The following is an 18,934-nucleotide window of genomic DNA, read 5'->3' as shown; positions in this document are numbered from 1 at the left end:
GACAAATTCAGTTGTTGGTACAGTAAACGAAAAAGGTTGGGATCCAGTGACCTAAAAAATATTGAATGTAAATGTATTGTTTTGTTAATGTCGACTATAGGCGTTCGTTAGAAACATCTGACAAACCTAACTTCCTGCCTGGCTGTTCCATCTATGCTCCATCCGCTCAAGATACTACCTTCCGAACTGCCTATTATCTAAATTTGATTTGTAAAATGTTTTGTTAAATTTAGTTTTTAAAGCAACTTTGAGATTGTACTTGTAATTAAAAGCACTATATAAAACAAATCTATTATCATAATAAATATTATTATTATTATGTTCAGTTTCTTCTTCACATTAGCAAAGAACAACTCTGTGTTTCAGAAAGTCACTTTATATAGACTAGGGGATGTCACTCTTTCCACACTGTGGTACAGACACCCTGGTTTGAATCCAGGCTTTATCACAACTGGTCGTGATTTGGAGTCCCAGAGGGCGGCGCACAATTGGCCCAGGATCGTCCGAGTTTGGCTGATGTAGGCCATCATTGTAAATAAGAATTTGTTCTGACTTGCCTAGTTAAATAAAAGTTCAATATATATATATATATATAAAATTAAACCCAGTTTGTTATTTTAGAATTCTTTCTTTTGGTTTTACGAAGGGAGAGAAACCAAAAGCATAATCAGCATTCTAACTTCCCCTTGCTTTAGTCTGGCACAATGACGGAATACTGTCATTTACCGCAACCTGCCACCATCGACCACAAACACACTACAGCATAAGCTCCAAACTTTTTGTTAAGGAATCACTGGATCGCGTAATCAAACTGCTCGAAACAAATAACTACTGATCCAAAATCATGTAGTGCTTGGTTAACGTACTGTATATACAATGAGTATAGAAAACATTAAGAATCCCTGCTCTTTCCACGACAAACAGACCAGGTGAATCCAGGTGAAAGCTATGATCACTTATTGATGTCACTTGTTAAATCCACTTCAAATCAGTGTAGCTGAAGGGGAAGAGACGTGTTAAAAGAAGGATTTTTAATCCTTGAGACAATTGAGACATGGATTTGTCTGAATGGGCCATACAAAATATTGAAGTGCCTTTGAACGGGGTATGGTAGTAAGGCAATGTTCCCTCTAAACCACGAGCGGGCGAGCAGTAGCCCGAGACTGCCGCGCAGAACAAATATCAGCCCACAGAGAGAAGCACAAGATTAAACTTCACTCAACTTTCTAGAGCAGTGGTTAGCAACCGGTTGATCGTGATGGACTGGTTGATCTCCGAGGCATTCCTAGTCGATCAGCAAACATTTTCTGTTCAAACAAACATGATAACGCCTTGTGTTTTCTTTTTATTCGTCTCGGGGCTGTTGTCGGTAGGTGCATCCGATTCAGCTGCCCTGTGCGCCGGGTGTTTGAAGGTACAAACTCTGCCTTCCCGGCTGGGCTCGGAGAGCAAATAAAGTGCACTATAGGCCTACCGCTGGCCAATCGGATGGCTCAGATTACCGTGTCTGCAGGAATGAAAGAAAGCTACAGCAAAGTTCTTGTCTAATGATGTTCTGTATTATGTTTTGTGTGGACCCCAGGAAGAGTAGCTGCTGCTTTAGCAACAGCTAATGGGGATCCTAATAAAATACCAAAGTTGATATTGGGATATTTCAAAACGTGGTAAATAATGGTATTTCACGGAAAACTTCAGATTTTGCACGAATGACTTATGGGTGAAAGATGTGTGAAACCCCAATGAATGCACAATCAAAAGGTTCTACCCATAAAGATAGGGGACATTACAAGTGTTATCAGTTTAGAGATTGGTAAACAGAAAATATACCACTTACAACTGAAAGATGCGCCATTTAGGTGATAAAAAAAAAAGAAGACAAGAAATCATATCAAAAGTGATGTGGATATTGCTTTTTAACAGATACTTAGATTGAATATGTATACACATTGAAAGTGATTTGGTGTAGTGAAAAAGTGCCTTTGTAAATTTGTTTGTTGTACTCAGTAAATTGAAAACGTGCTTAGTCTGTTTAGATTTTTGTCCTTAATTGCACCAAAGTGATTGAAAAGAACTGTAACACTATGCACGTGTGACAAGCAGAGCAGAACAGCACAACTAACGGTTGCTTGTCAGATAAGCATCAGCCAAGTGACTCCAAAAGGTGTCTTAGCTTTCATGGTGTATTATGACGCATGAAAACTTGGACAGACGGCCACCTCTTCTGTCCATTGAGCCAATGCTGCTGACCTGTTTCAAGGGAATTTATGTCTCTAGCAGACAACTCTGTCTGGATGCCTCACCTAAGCAATGTTGTGTGTGGTGCGGCAGGTTAACCTATGACACAGGCTGTGTCCCAAATTGCTGTATATAGTGCACTACTGTTGGGCCCTGGTCCCGAAAGGGAATAGGGTGCCATTTGCGACACAGCCTGCGTCACAGGAATAGGATGCCAGGGTCACGGGAATAGGGTGCCAGGGCCCATTTGGGATGCAGACACAGTCCTCTGTATATTAACAGTCTGCAGTGTGTGTGTGTTACCTGTGCGATACGGTGGTGCTGCAGGTTGATGACTCTGGACACAGCCATTTGAATGCTGCCAAACACCGCCACCACCTCCAGGATCTTATCGTCAAAAGATGGCGCCGTGAACGTCTGCAGGGAAGAGGACATGTCATTTTAATACAACGAGTGTACAAAACATTTGGAACACCTTCCTGTACACACAGAGCTAACATTAATAATATACAGTACATGTCAATCTCTCCTGGCTCAAAGTAGAGGAAAGATTGACTTCACCACTACTTGTATTTGTGAGAGGTATTGACATGTTGAAAGCACCGAGTCTGCTTAAACTCCTAGCACAAAGCTCGGACACACATGCATACCCCACAAGACATGCCACCAGAGGTCTCTTCACAGACTCAAAGTCCAGAACAGACTATGGGAGGCGCACAGTACTACATAGAGCCATGACTACATGGAATTCTATTCCACATCAAGTGGAAAAGAAACTCATGCAGGCAGTGAAATCAGATTTACAAAACATATTTTTTTTAAAGACACATTATAGAACAGTGGGGATTTTGAAGAGAAACACACACAGTTGTCAGTTCATGTCAGTTCATAATGGTTTTAAAATTGTATAACTGGCTTCATTTTGCTGGACCCCAGGAAGAGCTGCCTTGGCAGCAGCTAATGGGGATCCATACACAATGGCATACATACACAATCCATGTCTCAATTGTCTCAAGGCTTAGAAATCCTTCTTCATCATGTCTCCTCTATTTAACAGTTGACATCAAAAAGGGAGCTTTCACCTGGATTCACCTGGTCAGTCTATGTTAGGTGTTTCCTAATGTTTTGTACACTAATTGTATATCTCACGTGGTTAGCCACACATGAACACAACAACGCTGACTGGGGTGATTGATGTGATGTGGGTTAGATTTGTGCTGGGGATATTCTGGTTATGTCGAGGGAAGGGGTTATAAATATTATTTTTTGATTTAAAATTATTTTTTATTATTAGTAGTATAAAAACACATGGAATTTACATAGCACTTTTCAAAGACCCAAAGATACTTAAAACGTTAAAAACAAAAATGTGGAGGAAACGTGTGAGTACTGTTACAATGTCATGTAATCTTTATGACCTTGCATTATTGTGTTATAAAAAAGATCCAGCTGCCTATGGAGTCATAATGTAGTTACGAAACAACAACACAAAGAGAGGGTTTTGATGACACTTACATCATCCTCTTTAGTCCCGCCCCAGAAGTTGGTGCCGCCTGCATAGCTGGGGATGTTCAGGACGGCTATGCCCTGCAGGCTGGGGAGGGGGATAGGCCTCCCGTCACACTAAACACACACACACACACATGATCATACTGTGACAGAAAAAAACTTTCTGCATATGCTCTGTTACAAACACCCACAATCACAATAACAACACCAGACATTCATCGAAAAGTCCAAAAACGGAGGTGTCAATAACAGATTGCCCTTTAAGGTTAGGGTCAGGGTTCGAGGGATGACAGTCAAGTCTCTTTAGGGTATGGCACACTGAGGCGCATCACACAGATAAAATAGTATTTGACGTACATCATTGTCCGTTTTCGTCTGTCGAAAGTACAACTCATCCCTGCTTTTTTCCCGGACGAGTTGCATACGTACAAATGTGGATATATTGTCTTTGTTGGACAAGTTTTTTTGTTGGACAATTTCAACTAATCTCCGTTGTCATTCATCCAGCAACGGATGACACCCATTGAAAAACCATTGGCTCCACCCGGAATATTCAGACAAAATCTCAATGTGGACGTACCCTTAGTTGCACTCACTTGGTTATCATTGTTTTCTTACCTCCAGCAGTACCTTCTGCTCTAGGTTCTTGTAGGTGCGATGCAGCAGCTCCTTGGTGCCCAGAACCCCGTACCACATCATGTTTTTGGTGCGACTCCTGAACACAGACCGACCCACAGCTTACCACAGTGGCCGAGCACACACACACACACACACACACAACACACAACACACACACACACACACACACACACACACCACACACACACACACACACACACACACACACACACACACACACACACACACACACACACACACACACACACACACACACACACACACACACACACACACACACACCACCACACACAGTATACATAGAACCAAAACAAACATTAGGACTTTGTGGAGAGCAGCAGCACAGAAATGGAAGACATTGCTATTCTAAAGGATAAACACACCTGGAGGATGAACAGTTTAAAGCAGCAGGTGAAAGCGGCCAAGCACTTCTTTTAGCCGTAGGTCTTTGCGGTGTGTCTGAGCTACAAACAGTTTCTCCAGGATTTTGTGATTTTTTTGTTGTTGATATTTGCAGTCAAAAACGCTTGATTTTGCTGGCGGCAATACAGACATTTTGCATAGCAATTTGCGAAGATTTTGTCAAAATTCTCACGAAAATGCACTGACGTGGGACAAATTTACTACAATTCTGCACATTTTGCTTTGGCTAAAGCTATGATCTTATGTTCAAACATTAAAAGAAATTCAAGTGGGTCCCAACTGGTATGCCCTTCTTGCCCGGTCGGAATCATTGTTTTTTTTAATTTTCGATTCTTACTGACTGTTTAGGTTTTACTTGGTGATTGTTTTTTCCATAATATTTCCCTGCATTCTTCGTGTTGTTTCAGTCATTTAAGTTTACACTGAAAGTGTTTGTCCAATCCCCAAATGTATTTCTAAATTGTTTGGTCTGTTTTACACAGTTTTATCAAGGCCCAGACTAGACCCCTTGAGACCCAGACCCAAACTATCAAAACCCAGACCCTGTGTACTGAGTCCATGACCAGACCAACACTTTATTTAGTGGCCTCAAGACAAAGCCCACGAGATCAAGACTACATCTCTGCTTACCACCCAATCCGGGGCTGGGTCTATCTGGTTTAGGTTAGCTCATTCCTCAGTTACCTGCACTTCTCGGGATGCTCGTCCCGCTTATTGTTGAAGTCCAGTGAGATCTTAGCATCCAGGCCGATCCCAAAGTAGTTGTTCATCACACATTTCTCAGTGTAGCAGTCACTGAAACCAAACACAGTACAAGGTCACTCACGACTCTGGAGCAAGAGGTAGATGATGATGGGCTTAAAGGGATAGTTCACTTCAAAAGCATGGGGAATGCAAGGACATGGAAAGAGGAAGACAGAGTTCTTTCCCATGCTTTTTAATACACCACTTGCTGGTTCAATCCGTTTCCACTAGCATTTCTCCAAGCTCCAAAGACGCTGGCTAGGAGATTCTGGACGTTGTTTAATAACCAGCTAACAAACCTACAAATGGTTTGGATGAAATGACAACACCAAAGGTAAGTTGAAAATAAGCTAAAATCTAAAAAAAAAAAAGTTAACCCTTTATGCGAAGGAGGAGAGAGACTGAAACGTGGACACTCACAAGGTCTCTGGGTCACAGCTGAAGGAGTCAGCGTTGACCAGCAGTTTGCTGATGACCGAACTGCTGGAGAGGGAGCCAGAGATACCAGCCCTGAAACCTGAACAAACACATAAACACACTTAACACATACTGAACACTGACTGACAATTGAGCACAGAGAGAGCAAAATGATATCACAGGAATATAAAGTGGAATAGTGGGAAAAAAATAGTAAAAATGTTGGTTATTTTTCGGTTTTTAAACTAATTGTCCAATGTCAGTTCAATTATTTGAATTCCATTTCATTCAGGGTTTTTCTGTGAGTTCAATGCGCTGCAGATTCTCTAGAGATTAATCAGATCATGCTAAACTGTGGGATGTAATAGGGAGTTGTAGTTTCCAACAGACCAATGTTCTACATAATTAAAGTTTTCTGCGCTAAACTAACTACAATGACCATAATCCATTGCGTGGCTACTTTTCCAGTCTGTGAATGCGGATCATGAGGGGATACATAGAGAGCAGTTTCTTCGCGAGGTATCTCTGCCTGAAAATACATGATCTAAGTAATTGATAGTTGGTATTCAGCAGTCATAAAAGTATGGCTTATTTACTTTGAAGAACTACCAAAATAGTGATTTTGTCAGACAGCCTAGGCAGCAGCTCTGTAGAGGAGATGATGACTTGGAATGAAATCATCATCAAATAAAACAAATGTAATATACACAACAACTGAAATATTTTATTAATGTAAAATGTATTAATGTAAAGTTATTATTAAGTGATAATCAGTAATGGGCAGTCACTACCATCCTGGGACTTTTATTAATTGTTTTATTCTGTGTTTTTACAGCATTTAACCTGCATAGTGCATTTGTTTAAAAAAAAGTATTGAAACCGTAACAGAACCGACCTCAAAAAGCACTACAGTGTACACAAGTGTCCAAGGGGGTAGGGGTCGATTTGGGATTGGGGAACTGAGGGCCCTCGGTACAGAGCTGGTGAGAACTTGTGCCCTTACTTGGGTAGAGGATCTTGGTGTTGAGCATTGGCATGCTCTCTCGACTTCCTGTCTGGGCAGGAAGTGACGCAGAGCTGCCCAGTGACAGGCTTCCTTTGTTGATGAGCTTTTCACAAGGAGTCTTGGACACTACAGGATCAAACAGAGACACAGAAAGACATGAGACACTGGGATGATGATTAAAAGCCCACTCCTTAATTTAAAAAACAACACACATTTAGAAGAGATAATCTTCAAGAATAAATGGGCACGCATCATTAATTAAAATTATCAATTTCGTCTGGGCCGTGTTCATTGGGGCATGCAACGAAAAACACTTTAAAAAAGGTAGTCCTTCCCTGGTTCGGTCTTGTTTTCTTATATTTGGTCCCAAATGAACACGACCAGGTTAGGAGACTCAGGGTTCAATGACTGACCTCTGCGGACTGGATGGCTCCTGGTGCTGTTACAGGCATTCCCACTGTAGGACGACTGCAAAAACAGCTTGACTTGCTCTTCCTCCTCCTCCTCCTCTGCCCCCAGAGCAAAAGCCTCCTGAGTCTGGGCATTCTGCTCGTCCACCGCTGATAGAAGAATAGAGAAGAAAACCGTTCAGCAACAAGAGTAGGTACAGTGCCTTCGGGATGTATTCAGACCCCTTCACTTTTTTCACATTTTGTTACATTTCAGCCTTATCCTAAAATGGATTGAAAAATAAAAATCCTCAGCAATCTACACACAATACCCCATAATGACAAAGCAAAAAGACAAGGGGTCTGAATACTTTCCGAAGGCACTGTATTTTGAAAAAGTACAGGAGAGATTAAACCACTCTTTTTTTCTTTAACTAGGCAAGTCAGTTAAGAACCAATTCTTATTCTTATTTGGATGAGTGTAGATAGCAACTATATTATCTCAGGGTTCGCGTACGTCTATTCCATTTCACTTCACTCAATTCAGGAAGTAAACTGAAATTCCTATTCCAATAACTATAATACGGGCGGCAAGTCTGATCTGAGTCATCGCTACAGGGAGTCCTGCTCTACTGTTGCAATGCTCATGGCTTTGATGTTTTTGGCTGTCCTCTGTCTTTATGTAACATGTGAAACCTCAAGTATGCCAAGTAGGTCAGTGTAGCCTACTATGTTTTAATGTTTGTTTATTTTTTAACCACATCAGACAAAAAGTTTGCTTAAAGTAAAAATAACCTTATTGTAATTCTAATTCCAATTTTCATAATTGCTTTTCATGGAGGTCTGAATTGGAATTGGAAATTCAGTTTACTTTCTGAATTGACCCCAACTATGAACTATAAAACAGAAATAGCAGTAGGAAGGTAACATCTTACCTTTCTCAGTGTGCTCGATGATCTGCCTGATGGCTTTCTTCAGGCTGTTGGCTCTCAGCATCAGCTGTTCCCTGGGTTTAAAGATGGCCGTCAGGGGCCTGGGAGAGCACGGGGGGGCAGCGGGCGATGGCACCAGAACCCCCTCGCCCTCCTCCTGCTCCTCAGCGATGGTAGGAGGAGGGGCAGGCATCGTAGTAGACACCTGCGCCTCCTCGTTGAGAGTCTTCAGCAGCGAGTCCAGCTTCTCCTTCAGAACTCCACACTGCAACCAACCGACCAATCAACACAGATCTGATTCACTGCATTAGTACAAACATGGCTGGAGGGAGTTTCCACCATATTTCCTATCCCAATCATTTACATAAAATCACTGAAGGGATGTGAACAACTGCACACTTTGGGAGAAAGATGAGATAACTGGGACAAAGCAATGGTTCCTTGCAGCTTACCTTCTCGGCCATAGCCTCTGACTCCTCGGAGCGCTCCTTGTTCTTCTCGTAGGCCTTCCCCACTCGAGCCACAAAGTCTTTCACTGTCTCACACAGTACCCTATGAACATGCACAACACACACAGTCAGGGCAACGGAAATCTACACCTAACAATGCTCGGGATAGTGAAGCTGGACATAAGAAACTGTATGGACATAGCAGGTGGGCAGACTGATTGAAGTTACAGACATACTTAGCCGAGGAGATGACCACTGAGTGCTGATCTGAAGACAGGATCATGGACAAGTGGGCCGCCACAGAGTCCTCGTAGGTCAGAATCTGTTGCACCTGTGGCAGGAAACAATCAAGGTCGAAAAAATGCTTTTCTTGAGGAAATGTGCCTTGAACTGCACAGCATCACCACATTCAGGGCATTCGGAAAATATTCAGACTCCTTCCCTTTTTCCACGTTTTTTTACGTTACAGCCTTATTCTAAAATGTATTTATTAAAACATGTTCCTCATCAATCCACACACACAATACCCCACAATGACAAAGCGAAAACAGGTTTTTAGAAACTTTTGGAAATGTATATAAAAAGAAGAAGAAAAGAAATACCTTATTTATATTAGTATTCAGACCCTTTGCTATGAGACTCAAAATTGAGCTCAGCTGCATCCTGTTTCCATTGATCATCCTTGAGATGTTTCTAAGACTTGGTTGGAGTCCACCTGTGGTAAATTCAATTGATTGGACACGATATGGAAAGGCACACACCTGTCTATATAAGGTCCAACAGTTGGCAGTTCATGTCAGAGCAAAAACCAAGCCAGGAGGTTGAAGAAATTGTCCGTAGAGCTCAGAGACAGGATTGTGTCGAGGCACAGATCTGGGGAAGGGTACTAAATTATTTCTGCAGCACTGAAGGTCCCCAAGAACACAGTGGCCTCCATCATTCTTAAATGGAAGAACTTTGGAACCACCAAGACTACCTAGAGCTGGCCACCCGGCCAAACTGAGCAACCAGGGGAGACGGGCCTTGGTCAGGGAGGTGACCAAGAACCGAATGGTCACTCTGACAGAGCTCCAGAGTTCCTCTGTGGAGATGGGAGAACCTTCCAGAAGGACAACCATCTCTGCAGCACTCCACCACTCCTCAGTGAAATGAAAATTGCAATTGGCTCAGAACAGGGCAACACGGCTGGCCCTTGGATGTACACAGAAAGCAAACATTAATAGTATGCATGTCAATCTCTACTTCATCACTACTTGTATTTGTGAGAGGTATTGACATGTAGAAAGCACCAAGCTGTCTGTTTAAACTACTAGCACACAGCTCAGACACCTATGCATACCCCACAAGACGTCTCCTCACAATCCCCAAGTCCAGAACAGACTATGAGAGGCGCACAGTACTACATAGAGCCATGACTACATTAAACTCTATTCCACATCAGGTAACTGATGCAAGCAGTAAAATTCTATTTAAAAAACAGATAAAAATACACCTTATGGAACATCGGGGACTGAAGAGACACACACATAGGTACAGACACATGCATAGTCACACATGATAACATATGCACTATACACACACCTAGACATGGATTTTGTGTTGTAGATATGTGGTAGTGGAGTATGGGCCTGAGGGCAGACACTTAGTGTGTTGTGAATTCTGTAATGAATGTTTTGTAATGTTGTTAAAATTGTATAACTGCTTTAATTTTGCTGGACCCCAGGAAGAGTAGATGCTGCGAAGGCAGCAGCTAATGGGGATCCATAATAAATACAAATACAAAAAAGCACATGAAAGCCCCGCTTGGAGTTCGCCTAAAGCCACCTAAAGAACTTTCAGATCCTGAGAAACAAGATTCTCTGGTCTGATGAAACCAAGACTGAACTCTTCGGCCAGAATGCAAAGCGTCACGTCTGGAGGAAACCTGGCACCATCCCTACGGTGATCCCTACGGTGAAGCATGGTGGTGGCAGCATCATGTGGTGGGGATGTTTTTCAGCCACAGCGACTGGGAGACTAGTCAGGATGGAGGGAAAAATGAACGGAGCAAAGTACCGAGAGATCCTTGATGAAAACCTGCTCCAAAGCGCTCAGGACCTCAGACTGTGGCGAAGGTTGACCATCCAACAGGACAACGACACTAAGCACACAGCCAAGAAAATGCAGATGTGGCTTCGGGACTGTCCTTGAGTGGCCCAGCCAGAGCCCGAACTTAAACCCGATCGAACACCTCTGGAGAGAACTGAAAATAGCTGTGCAGCAACGCTCCCCATCCAACCTGACAGAGCTTGAGAGGATCTGCAGAGAAGAATGGGAGAAACTCCCCAAATACAGGTGTGCCAAGCTTGTAGCGTCATACTCAAGAAAACTCAAGGCTGTAATCACTGCCAAAAGGTGCTTCAACAAAGTACTGAGTAAAGGGTCTGAATTATTATGTAAATAAGATAGTTTCTTTTATTTTAATACATTTCTAAACATTTCTAAAAACCTGTTTTTGCTTTGTCAATATGGTGTATTATGTATAGATTGATGAGGAAAAAAACGATTTAATACATTTTAGAATAAGGCTGTAACATAACAAAATGTGGAAAAAGTCAAGGGGTCTGAATATTTCCAGAATGCACTGTATAGTGTATTATAAATATTAGGGCTGACCCCATGGCACACCAGTATCACCAGTGGTACATTTACCGTTAATTCCCATAATTTCTAATCTACAATGTTTGTTTGGTTACCATCATTTCCATTAATACATTCAATGTATTATTATTACAGTATTTTACTGTTGTCGTTGTCGGAGGGACACGGTGTTTACAGAGCGCACAACCTGTGCTACACTTGTGAGAAACAAGTTTGGTTTATTTCATTTCATTTAAGAGTTGTTCATTTATTAATTGTGTTTTTTGTTTCTGATTGATTATTTTCCCTTGCGCAAATACTGTAAATAGCCTACAACTGTATCTGTCTGGAGATCAGGGTGTGAGAAACTCTGAGGGTCCAGGATATATACAATGTTGCAAGTTTATTAGTACAAACTTTCTGGTTGGACCAAGTTGACCGTTTCAAGTTCCTTGCAGACAGGCCATGCGTAGCCAATACGATTTATTTTTATCGGGATATTTTCTACCTGCAGACTTTGTTTTGTTTTATTTTGTTGGCTTTACGTAGGCAATTTTTTACATAGTTGGCAATGGCAATATAAGTTACTTTAAGATTTGAATAATTATAATTTAGATATCATTTTTATTAACCACATGACGATATTGCCACTCCTATTTGACATATCTTCCATTTCAGCCTACTAGAAAATGTGTGCCCTCAGACTTGGAGGGAAGTCAAAGTCATTCCATTACTTCAGAATAGTAAATCCCCTTTACTGGCTCAAATAGCCGACCAATCAGCCTGTCACCAACCCTTAGTAAACTTTGGGGAGAAATGGTGTTTGACCAGATACAATGCTATTTTACAAGAAAAAAGATGGCAACAGACTTTCAGCACGCTTATAGGGAAGGACACTCAACAAGCACAGCACTTACACAAATGACTGACAATTGGCTGAGAGAAATTGATGATAAAAAGGTTGTGGGGGCTGTTTAGTTAGACTTCAGTGCGGCTTTTGAAATTATCGATCATAGTCTGCTACTGGAAAAACGTATGTGTTGTTATGGCTTTATACTCCCTACTATATTGTGTAAAGCCAGTGTATCTATGTAGGCGGATGACTATACACTTCAGCGACTAAAATGACCGCAACACTTAAAAAGCAGCAGTTAGTTTCAAAATGGGTGGCAAGGAATACGTTAGTCGTAAATATTTCAGAAACTAAAAGCATTATATTTGGGACAAACCATTCACTAAACCCTAAACCTCAACTAAATCTTGTAATGAATAATGTTGAAATTGAGCACGTTGAGGTGACTAAACTGCTTGGAGTAACCCTGGATTGTAAACTGTCATGGTCAAAACATGTTGATAACTAAGTAACTAAGATGGGGATTAGTCTGTCAATCTCTCATGGCTCAAAGTGGAGTAGAGATTTACTTTATCACTAATTGTTTTTGTGAGAAGCTGAATGTACCGAGCTGTCTGTTAAAACTACTAGCACACAGCTCAGACACCCATGCATACCTCACAAGACATGCCACCAGAGGTCTCTTCACAGTCTCCAAGTCCAGAACAGACTATGGGAGGTGCACAGTACTACATAGAGCCATGACTACATGGAATTCTATTCCACATCAGCTAACTGATGCAAGCAGTAAAATCAGATAAAAAAAATACACCTTATAGAACAGCGGGGACTGTGAAGAGACACAGACACACGTATACGCAGACAAACGCTAGCACACGCACTTTACACACACGTACATTGTAATACTGTTGTATGGTGGTATTATACATTTTGTATTGTAGTTACAGTATGTAGTGGTGTAATAATGTTATATAATGTACTTTTTAATCTTTTGTTTAATGTTTAATGTAAGTGCCTTAATGTGTTTGGCCCCCAGGAAAAGTAGCTGCTGCCTTGGATCTCTAACAAATACAAATACAATGATTTGGAGTTACAAAGACTTTGTAAAATAAATGAAACTGTTTCACGAAAATGTGCATATGAAAATCATAACTGGCACGCTGATTGGTAGAAATCGTAAGATAAATTGGCACTCTAAATGGAAAAGGTTGGCGACCAGGTGTAGCATATTACCGGCAACTGCGGCAGCATAATGGCATTGTAGAATAATAGTGAAGACATCAAAACTATGAAATAACACAAATGGAATAATCTAGTAAGCAAAACAAGTGTAAAACAAATAAAAATATATTTTAGATTGTTCAAAGTAGCCACCCTTTGCCTTGATGACAGCTTTGCACACTCTTGGCATTCTCTCAACCAGCTTCATGAGGAATGCTTTTCCAACAATCTTGAAGGAGTTTCCACATATGCTGAGTACTTGTTGGCTACTTTTCCTTCACTCTGCGGTCCAACTCATCCCAAACCATCTCAATTGGGTTGAGGTCGGGTGATTGTGGAGGTCAGGTCATCTGATGCAGCACTCCATCATTCTCCTTCTTGGCCAAAAAGCCCTTGCACAGCCTGGAGGTGTGTTTTGGGTCATTGTCCTGTTGAAAAACAAATGATTGTTCCACTAAGCGCGAACCAGATGGGATGGTGTATCACACCATCACACCACCTCCTCCATGCATCACGGTGGTAACCACACAAGCAGAGATCATCCACTCTGCGTCTCACAAAGACACAGGGGTTGGAACCAAAAATCTCAAATTTGGACTCATCAGACCAAAGGACAGATTTCCACCGGTCTAATGTCCATTGCTCGTGTTTCTTGGCCCAACCAAGTCGCTTCTTCTTATTGGTGTCCTTTAGTAGTGGTTTCTTTGCAGCAATTTGACCATGAAGGCCTGATACAATCTGAGGTGCAGTTAACTTTAATTCACTTATCCTCTACAGCAGAGGTATCTATGGGTCTTCCTTTCCTGTGGCGGTCGTCATGAGAGCCAGTTTCATAGCGCTTGATGGTTTTTGCACCCGCAACTGAAGAAACTTTCATAGTTCTTGAAAGTTTTCCATATTGACTGACCTTCATGTCTTAAAGTAAAGATGGACTGTCGATTCTCTTTGCTAATTTCAGCTGTTCTTGCCATTATATGGACTTGGTCTTTTACCAAATAGGGCTATCATCTGTGTACCACCCCTACCTTGTCACAACACAACTGATTGGCTCAAACGCATTAAGAAGGAAAGAAATTCCACTAATTAACAAGGCACACCTGTTAATTGAAATGCAGTCCAGGTGACTACCTCATGAAGCTGGTTGAGAGAATGCCAAGAGTGTGCAAAGCTGTCAACAAGGCAAAGGGTGGATACTTTGAACAATCTCAAACACAAAATATATTTCGTTACTACATGATTCCATATGTGTTATTTTCATAGTTTTGATGTCTTCACTATTATTCTACAATGTAGAAAATAAGAAAAATCAAGAAAAACCCTGGAATGAGTAGGTGTGTCCAAACTTTTGACTGATACTGTATACATAAATGGCATGTAACTGCAATTGTACTCGAATTCAGCTAAAACTATCAGGATGTGTAGGATTGAAAATGATGTAATTAACAAGTACCTCAGAGTTGTCGCTGCAATCCTCTGTCACCGTGGAGCTGGAATGTTGTCGCGGGAACTTGGTCTCGTACACCATAATACTCCACCTGGGCAAAGAATTTAAACAATGGATAGTTTAGGGGCTGAACGTTTTTTCACCCTGAACTGACCAGGAGAAACTCCTGGACTAATGATAGCTGGTTTAAAGCTACAATATGTAACTTTTTGGGACGAAATTCACATAGAAATCTGAGTTATAGATCTCTCACTCTCATTGAAAGCAAGTCTAAGAAGCGGTTGGTTGATCTGTTATATGTGCTCTATTTCAATGTTTCCCGTTCTTAAGTTTAGTTTTTGAGTCTTACGGTTTTGTACACCAGCTTCAAACCGCTTAAAATACTATATTTTTGGTTATGGAAAAGATATTTCACAGCGGTTTAGATGGTACTCTACACAATGATTCTCTACACAATGATGGATAATTTTGTCACAAACTGAAATTAGGCCAACTGTTAGAATTTTAACAACCAGGAAATGGCGGAGCGATTTCTGCATATGGTTCCTTTAATTGTCTTATTTATAAAAAACAATGTATTTTTCTCACCAATTTCGTGATATCCAATTACGATCTTGTCTAATCGCTGCAACTCCCCAGCGAGCTCGGGAGAGGCCAAAACATCCTCCAAAACATGACCCACCAAACCACGGTTCTTAACACCCGCCCGCTTAACCCGGAAGCCAGCCACACCGAAGTGTCGGACCACCGAAGTTAGCCTGCAGGCGCCCGGCACGCCACAAGGAGTTGCTAGAGTGCGATGAGCCAAGTAAAGTCCCAAATTCTTATTTTCAATGACGGCCTAGGAACAGTGGGTTAACTGCCTTGTTCAGGGGCAGAACGACAGATTTTTACCTTGTCAGCTCAGGGATTTGATCTTGCAACCTTTCGGTTACTAGTCCAATGCTCTAACCACTAGGCTACCTGATCTTCCTCCCTCTCTCACCCGTCAAGCATGTTGGTGAATATTTCCCTCACCCCCAATTCTCCTCCCTCCCTAAGTCTCTCTTTCTTTCGAGCATCTTGGTGATGTCGAGCATCTTGGTGCTGGCCCTCTACAGCGCCTCCCTCCCTCCCTCTCCTACCTGTCAAGCATCTTGGTGCTGGCCCTCTCAAGCTTCTCCAGTATTTGAGGCAGCTGTGCGTCATCGTCGCAGGCTGAGCCCCAGCCCAGGACGCGGGCAAGGTCATTTCCTGTCCCCAGGGGCAGAACACCCAGCTGGCACTGCAAAACAAGTGTTATCCTGTTTCAACTGACCCCTGTTACATTTAGCCTCATTCTCCCCCATTTAATCCTAATTCAGAAAACATGAATACAGTTTACTTATATAAAATCTTTCATTAGTAACTCCTACCATTTTGTTTGTCATAGAAATGCATATTGATGGTTATAGTAAGTATTTATTTGAGCCATTATCCATTGAATGGTGAAATGACCTACTCATTCATTGACAAATGATACTGTTTTGATGGTTTCAGTTTGTTCTGTCACATGTATTATATGCTCTAGGATGTTGCAAAAGTCATCTTCTAGTTATACGACAAATGATACTGCTTTGAAGAGTTATTTTATGACAGGTATTCTAAGTTGACGTGTTAGTGCATTTTGAAAGAGAAATGCGCTGTTTTGGCAAACACACTTCAGTTTAGTGGGCTGTGGTAACTGTTTTGCAAGAGTGAACCCTGTTTCGAGAAAAGTGTTCATGCAATCGAGGAAAAACAAACACATGTAACACACAGCCTGGTAAGCCAGGACTGTGTGTACTTTACAACCAGCAGAGCGCAGTGTCTGTCTGTTTATCTGTCAATCTAACAACTAATAGAGGCAGGCAGTGTGACAAAACGGTATCTTTGTTACTAGATTGTTGAAAGTGGGACAAGGGAAACATGAGAGTCGCTGGCTGGCACAGTAGCTAAAGCTGCCTGCTATGCTCAGGGCCTGCTTAGGGATGATGGGAGAGTAGCCAAAGCTCTTTCTCAATTTGTCTTCCCCGAATTCACTCCGCGCCTCCTTCCCAAAACCCATGTCTAAGAACAAGAGTAATCAAGGAAACACTCATTGAGAAAGAGCCCAAGAGTCAGTGGGTGTAGCCCAACTGATGGAAGCTTATTTTCAGCTCAGTGCAGATGGCTGGGGTGGGTTAAACTTGCTTGTTTGTGGAGCGTCAGAGTGTCGATCTCAGAGAGAACCCAGCCCACGCTGCCATCACCCCCACACACTAGGATCCGGAACGTGTCAAACTTCTGGAAGAGACGCAAACTAGGAAAGACACAGAAGAGAGAGCACTCTAACGCAAGCAGCTATACACACAGTGCCGTCGGAAACACACACAGCCATGTCAAAAGCATGCACGTACTTACGCACACAGGGCAGACTTACCCGAGATGCGGCCCCCCGTTCATGAGGTCAAAGACTTGGGCGGGGTTGAGCAGCTGTTTAAAGCGGCGCAGGAACTTGATGCCCTGGTTGTCGCCGCTCTTACTGTTGACGAACACCAGGAGAGGGCTGGTGCAGGAGGGCGGGCAGGTGGCCTTCCAGAACCCTGAGGACCAATGACAGGCAGATGAGGAACAATGAGTACCAATGACAGGCAGATGAGGACCAATGAAAAACAATAACAGCCAGATGAGGACCAATGACAGGCAGATGAGGACCAATGAAAAACAATAACAGGCAGATGAGGACCAATGACAGGCAGATGAGAACCAATGACCGGCAGATAAGGACTAATGACAGGATGGACTCCTGTTGCCAGGAGGGTCAACAAGGTCCGGAGTCGGGAGCTTTAACCGCTATACCAGACTACGACACACACCTGAATTTCCATGGTCGGTTTCCCAGACACAGATTAATGGATAATCTCCATTGAGCATGCTTTTTAGTCCAGGACTAGTCTTAATCTGTGTCTGGGAAACCACACCCTAACATCTAATAAGAAAGAGCTTATTTAAAAATATTGCTCTGTTAACTTTCCCAAAATGTCCATTTTTTTTTTAAATGATTTTTTTACAGTTCTGAATTTCGTGCTTATTCCCTTCTGATTCCGGGAGTCTTCCAACCGGGATTCCTGGAAAACCTGGGAATTTTGCAACCCGAGGCCTAATGAACACTACCCTGACCAGTCACGCAGATATCCCCACCTGTCCTGTTCATCTACAAACACAGGTGTAAAGTGAAGTTGCCCCTGATCTTAGGTCAGTTTAGCATTTTCCCCAATAATGGTTAAGGTTAGATCTGTACCTAGGGGAAACTTGACCCCGGAGAGGAAGTGAGGAGCATAACTGACCGTCGGAGTCGATGCTGTTGAGGGCTGTGGGGGGGATGACCGACACCTTACACTGCCCCAAGGGACACTTAGTGGACAGCTGCTCCTTACACACCGTGTGCACCTGGACATCAACACGCACGCACGTACACTTTATTTTTAGGCACACTACACAGAGCATTACGACACGTATGTACAGTCAACAACCTGATAAGTTCAATGGCCTTGTGGCTGTACTGAAAGTGTCATAAATCAGTGTATGCAGAAAACAAAAATACATTAATACTGTATTGTGGCTGCTGCAAAGTATAGTAATACAGTTTGCACTTATCCCTCAAACAGATACCTAAAGACGCACCACCCAAATACGCTTGCAAGCACACAGACTCACCATGGCCTTGCACCAGAGGCAGCGCCAATCCTGCAGTCGGAGCACACTGCCACACGTCTTATCACACACTGTACACTTAGCACTGACCGGCAGGTTGCCCTCCAGCCACTGGTGAGGCATAGAGATCTACAGTGAGGGAGAAGTCACGGTTATTATTTCAGTAATTATTTATTTCTGTCATCATTGACATAATATGTTTCTATGTTTTTGCTTTGCAAAAACGGTGGTTACACTTTTCATGCCAATAAAGCCTTTAGAATTTAATTGAGAGACAGAGAGAGGGAGAAAGAGGTTGGTGTAACGATCCTCTTCGTCTGATGAAGAGTAGTCAGGATCGGACCAAAACGCAGCGTGGTAA

General features: G+C 42.3%; 1 protein-coding gene across 1 annotated transcript in view; it reads right to left on the bottom strand.

Moving 5' to 3' along the window:
- Positions 1 to 18,934, bottom strand: part of LOC111949925 (diacylglycerol kinase delta-like) — a 56,900-nt gene that overhangs the window by 26,762 nt on the left and 11,204 nt on the right. The window contains exons 4-19 of the mRNA XM_023967277.2: positions 18,577 to 18,702; positions 18,207 to 18,309; positions 17,300 to 17,462; positions 17,071 to 17,179; positions 16,005 to 16,144; positions 14,887 to 14,971; positions 8,980 to 9,074; positions 8,747 to 8,846; positions 8,298 to 8,559; positions 7,387 to 7,533; positions 6,971 to 7,099; positions 5,971 to 6,067; positions 5,491 to 5,601; positions 4,363 to 4,459; positions 3,751 to 3,858; positions 2,539 to 2,652 (exon numbers count right to left, since the gene is read on the bottom strand). Of these exons, the coding sequence (XP_023823045.1) occupies positions 2,539 to 2,652; positions 3,751 to 3,858; positions 4,363 to 4,459; positions 5,491 to 5,601; positions 5,971 to 6,067; positions 6,971 to 7,099; positions 7,387 to 7,533; positions 8,298 to 8,559; positions 8,747 to 8,846; positions 8,980 to 9,074; positions 14,887 to 14,971; positions 16,005 to 16,144; positions 17,071 to 17,179; positions 17,300 to 17,462; positions 18,207 to 18,309; positions 18,577 to 18,702 (1,986 nt within the window). The remainder of the gene's footprint in view (positions 1 to 2,538; positions 2,653 to 3,750; positions 3,859 to 4,362; positions 4,460 to 5,490; positions 5,602 to 5,970; positions 6,068 to 6,970; positions 7,100 to 7,386; positions 7,534 to 8,297; positions 8,560 to 8,746; positions 8,847 to 8,979; positions 9,075 to 14,886; positions 14,972 to 16,004; positions 16,145 to 17,070; positions 17,180 to 17,299; positions 17,463 to 18,206; positions 18,310 to 18,576; positions 18,703 to 18,934) is intronic.

The sequence above is a fragment of the Salvelinus sp. IW2-2015 genome, linkage group LG22 (genome assembly GCF_002910315.2).
Source record: "Salvelinus sp. IW2-2015 linkage group LG22, ASM291031v2, whole genome shotgun sequence".
Classification (NCBI taxonomy): Eukaryota; Metazoa; Chordata; class Actinopteri; order Salmoniformes; family Salmonidae; genus Salvelinus; species Salvelinus sp. IW2-2015.
This window is presented reverse-complemented; position numbering and strand designations above follow the sequence as displayed.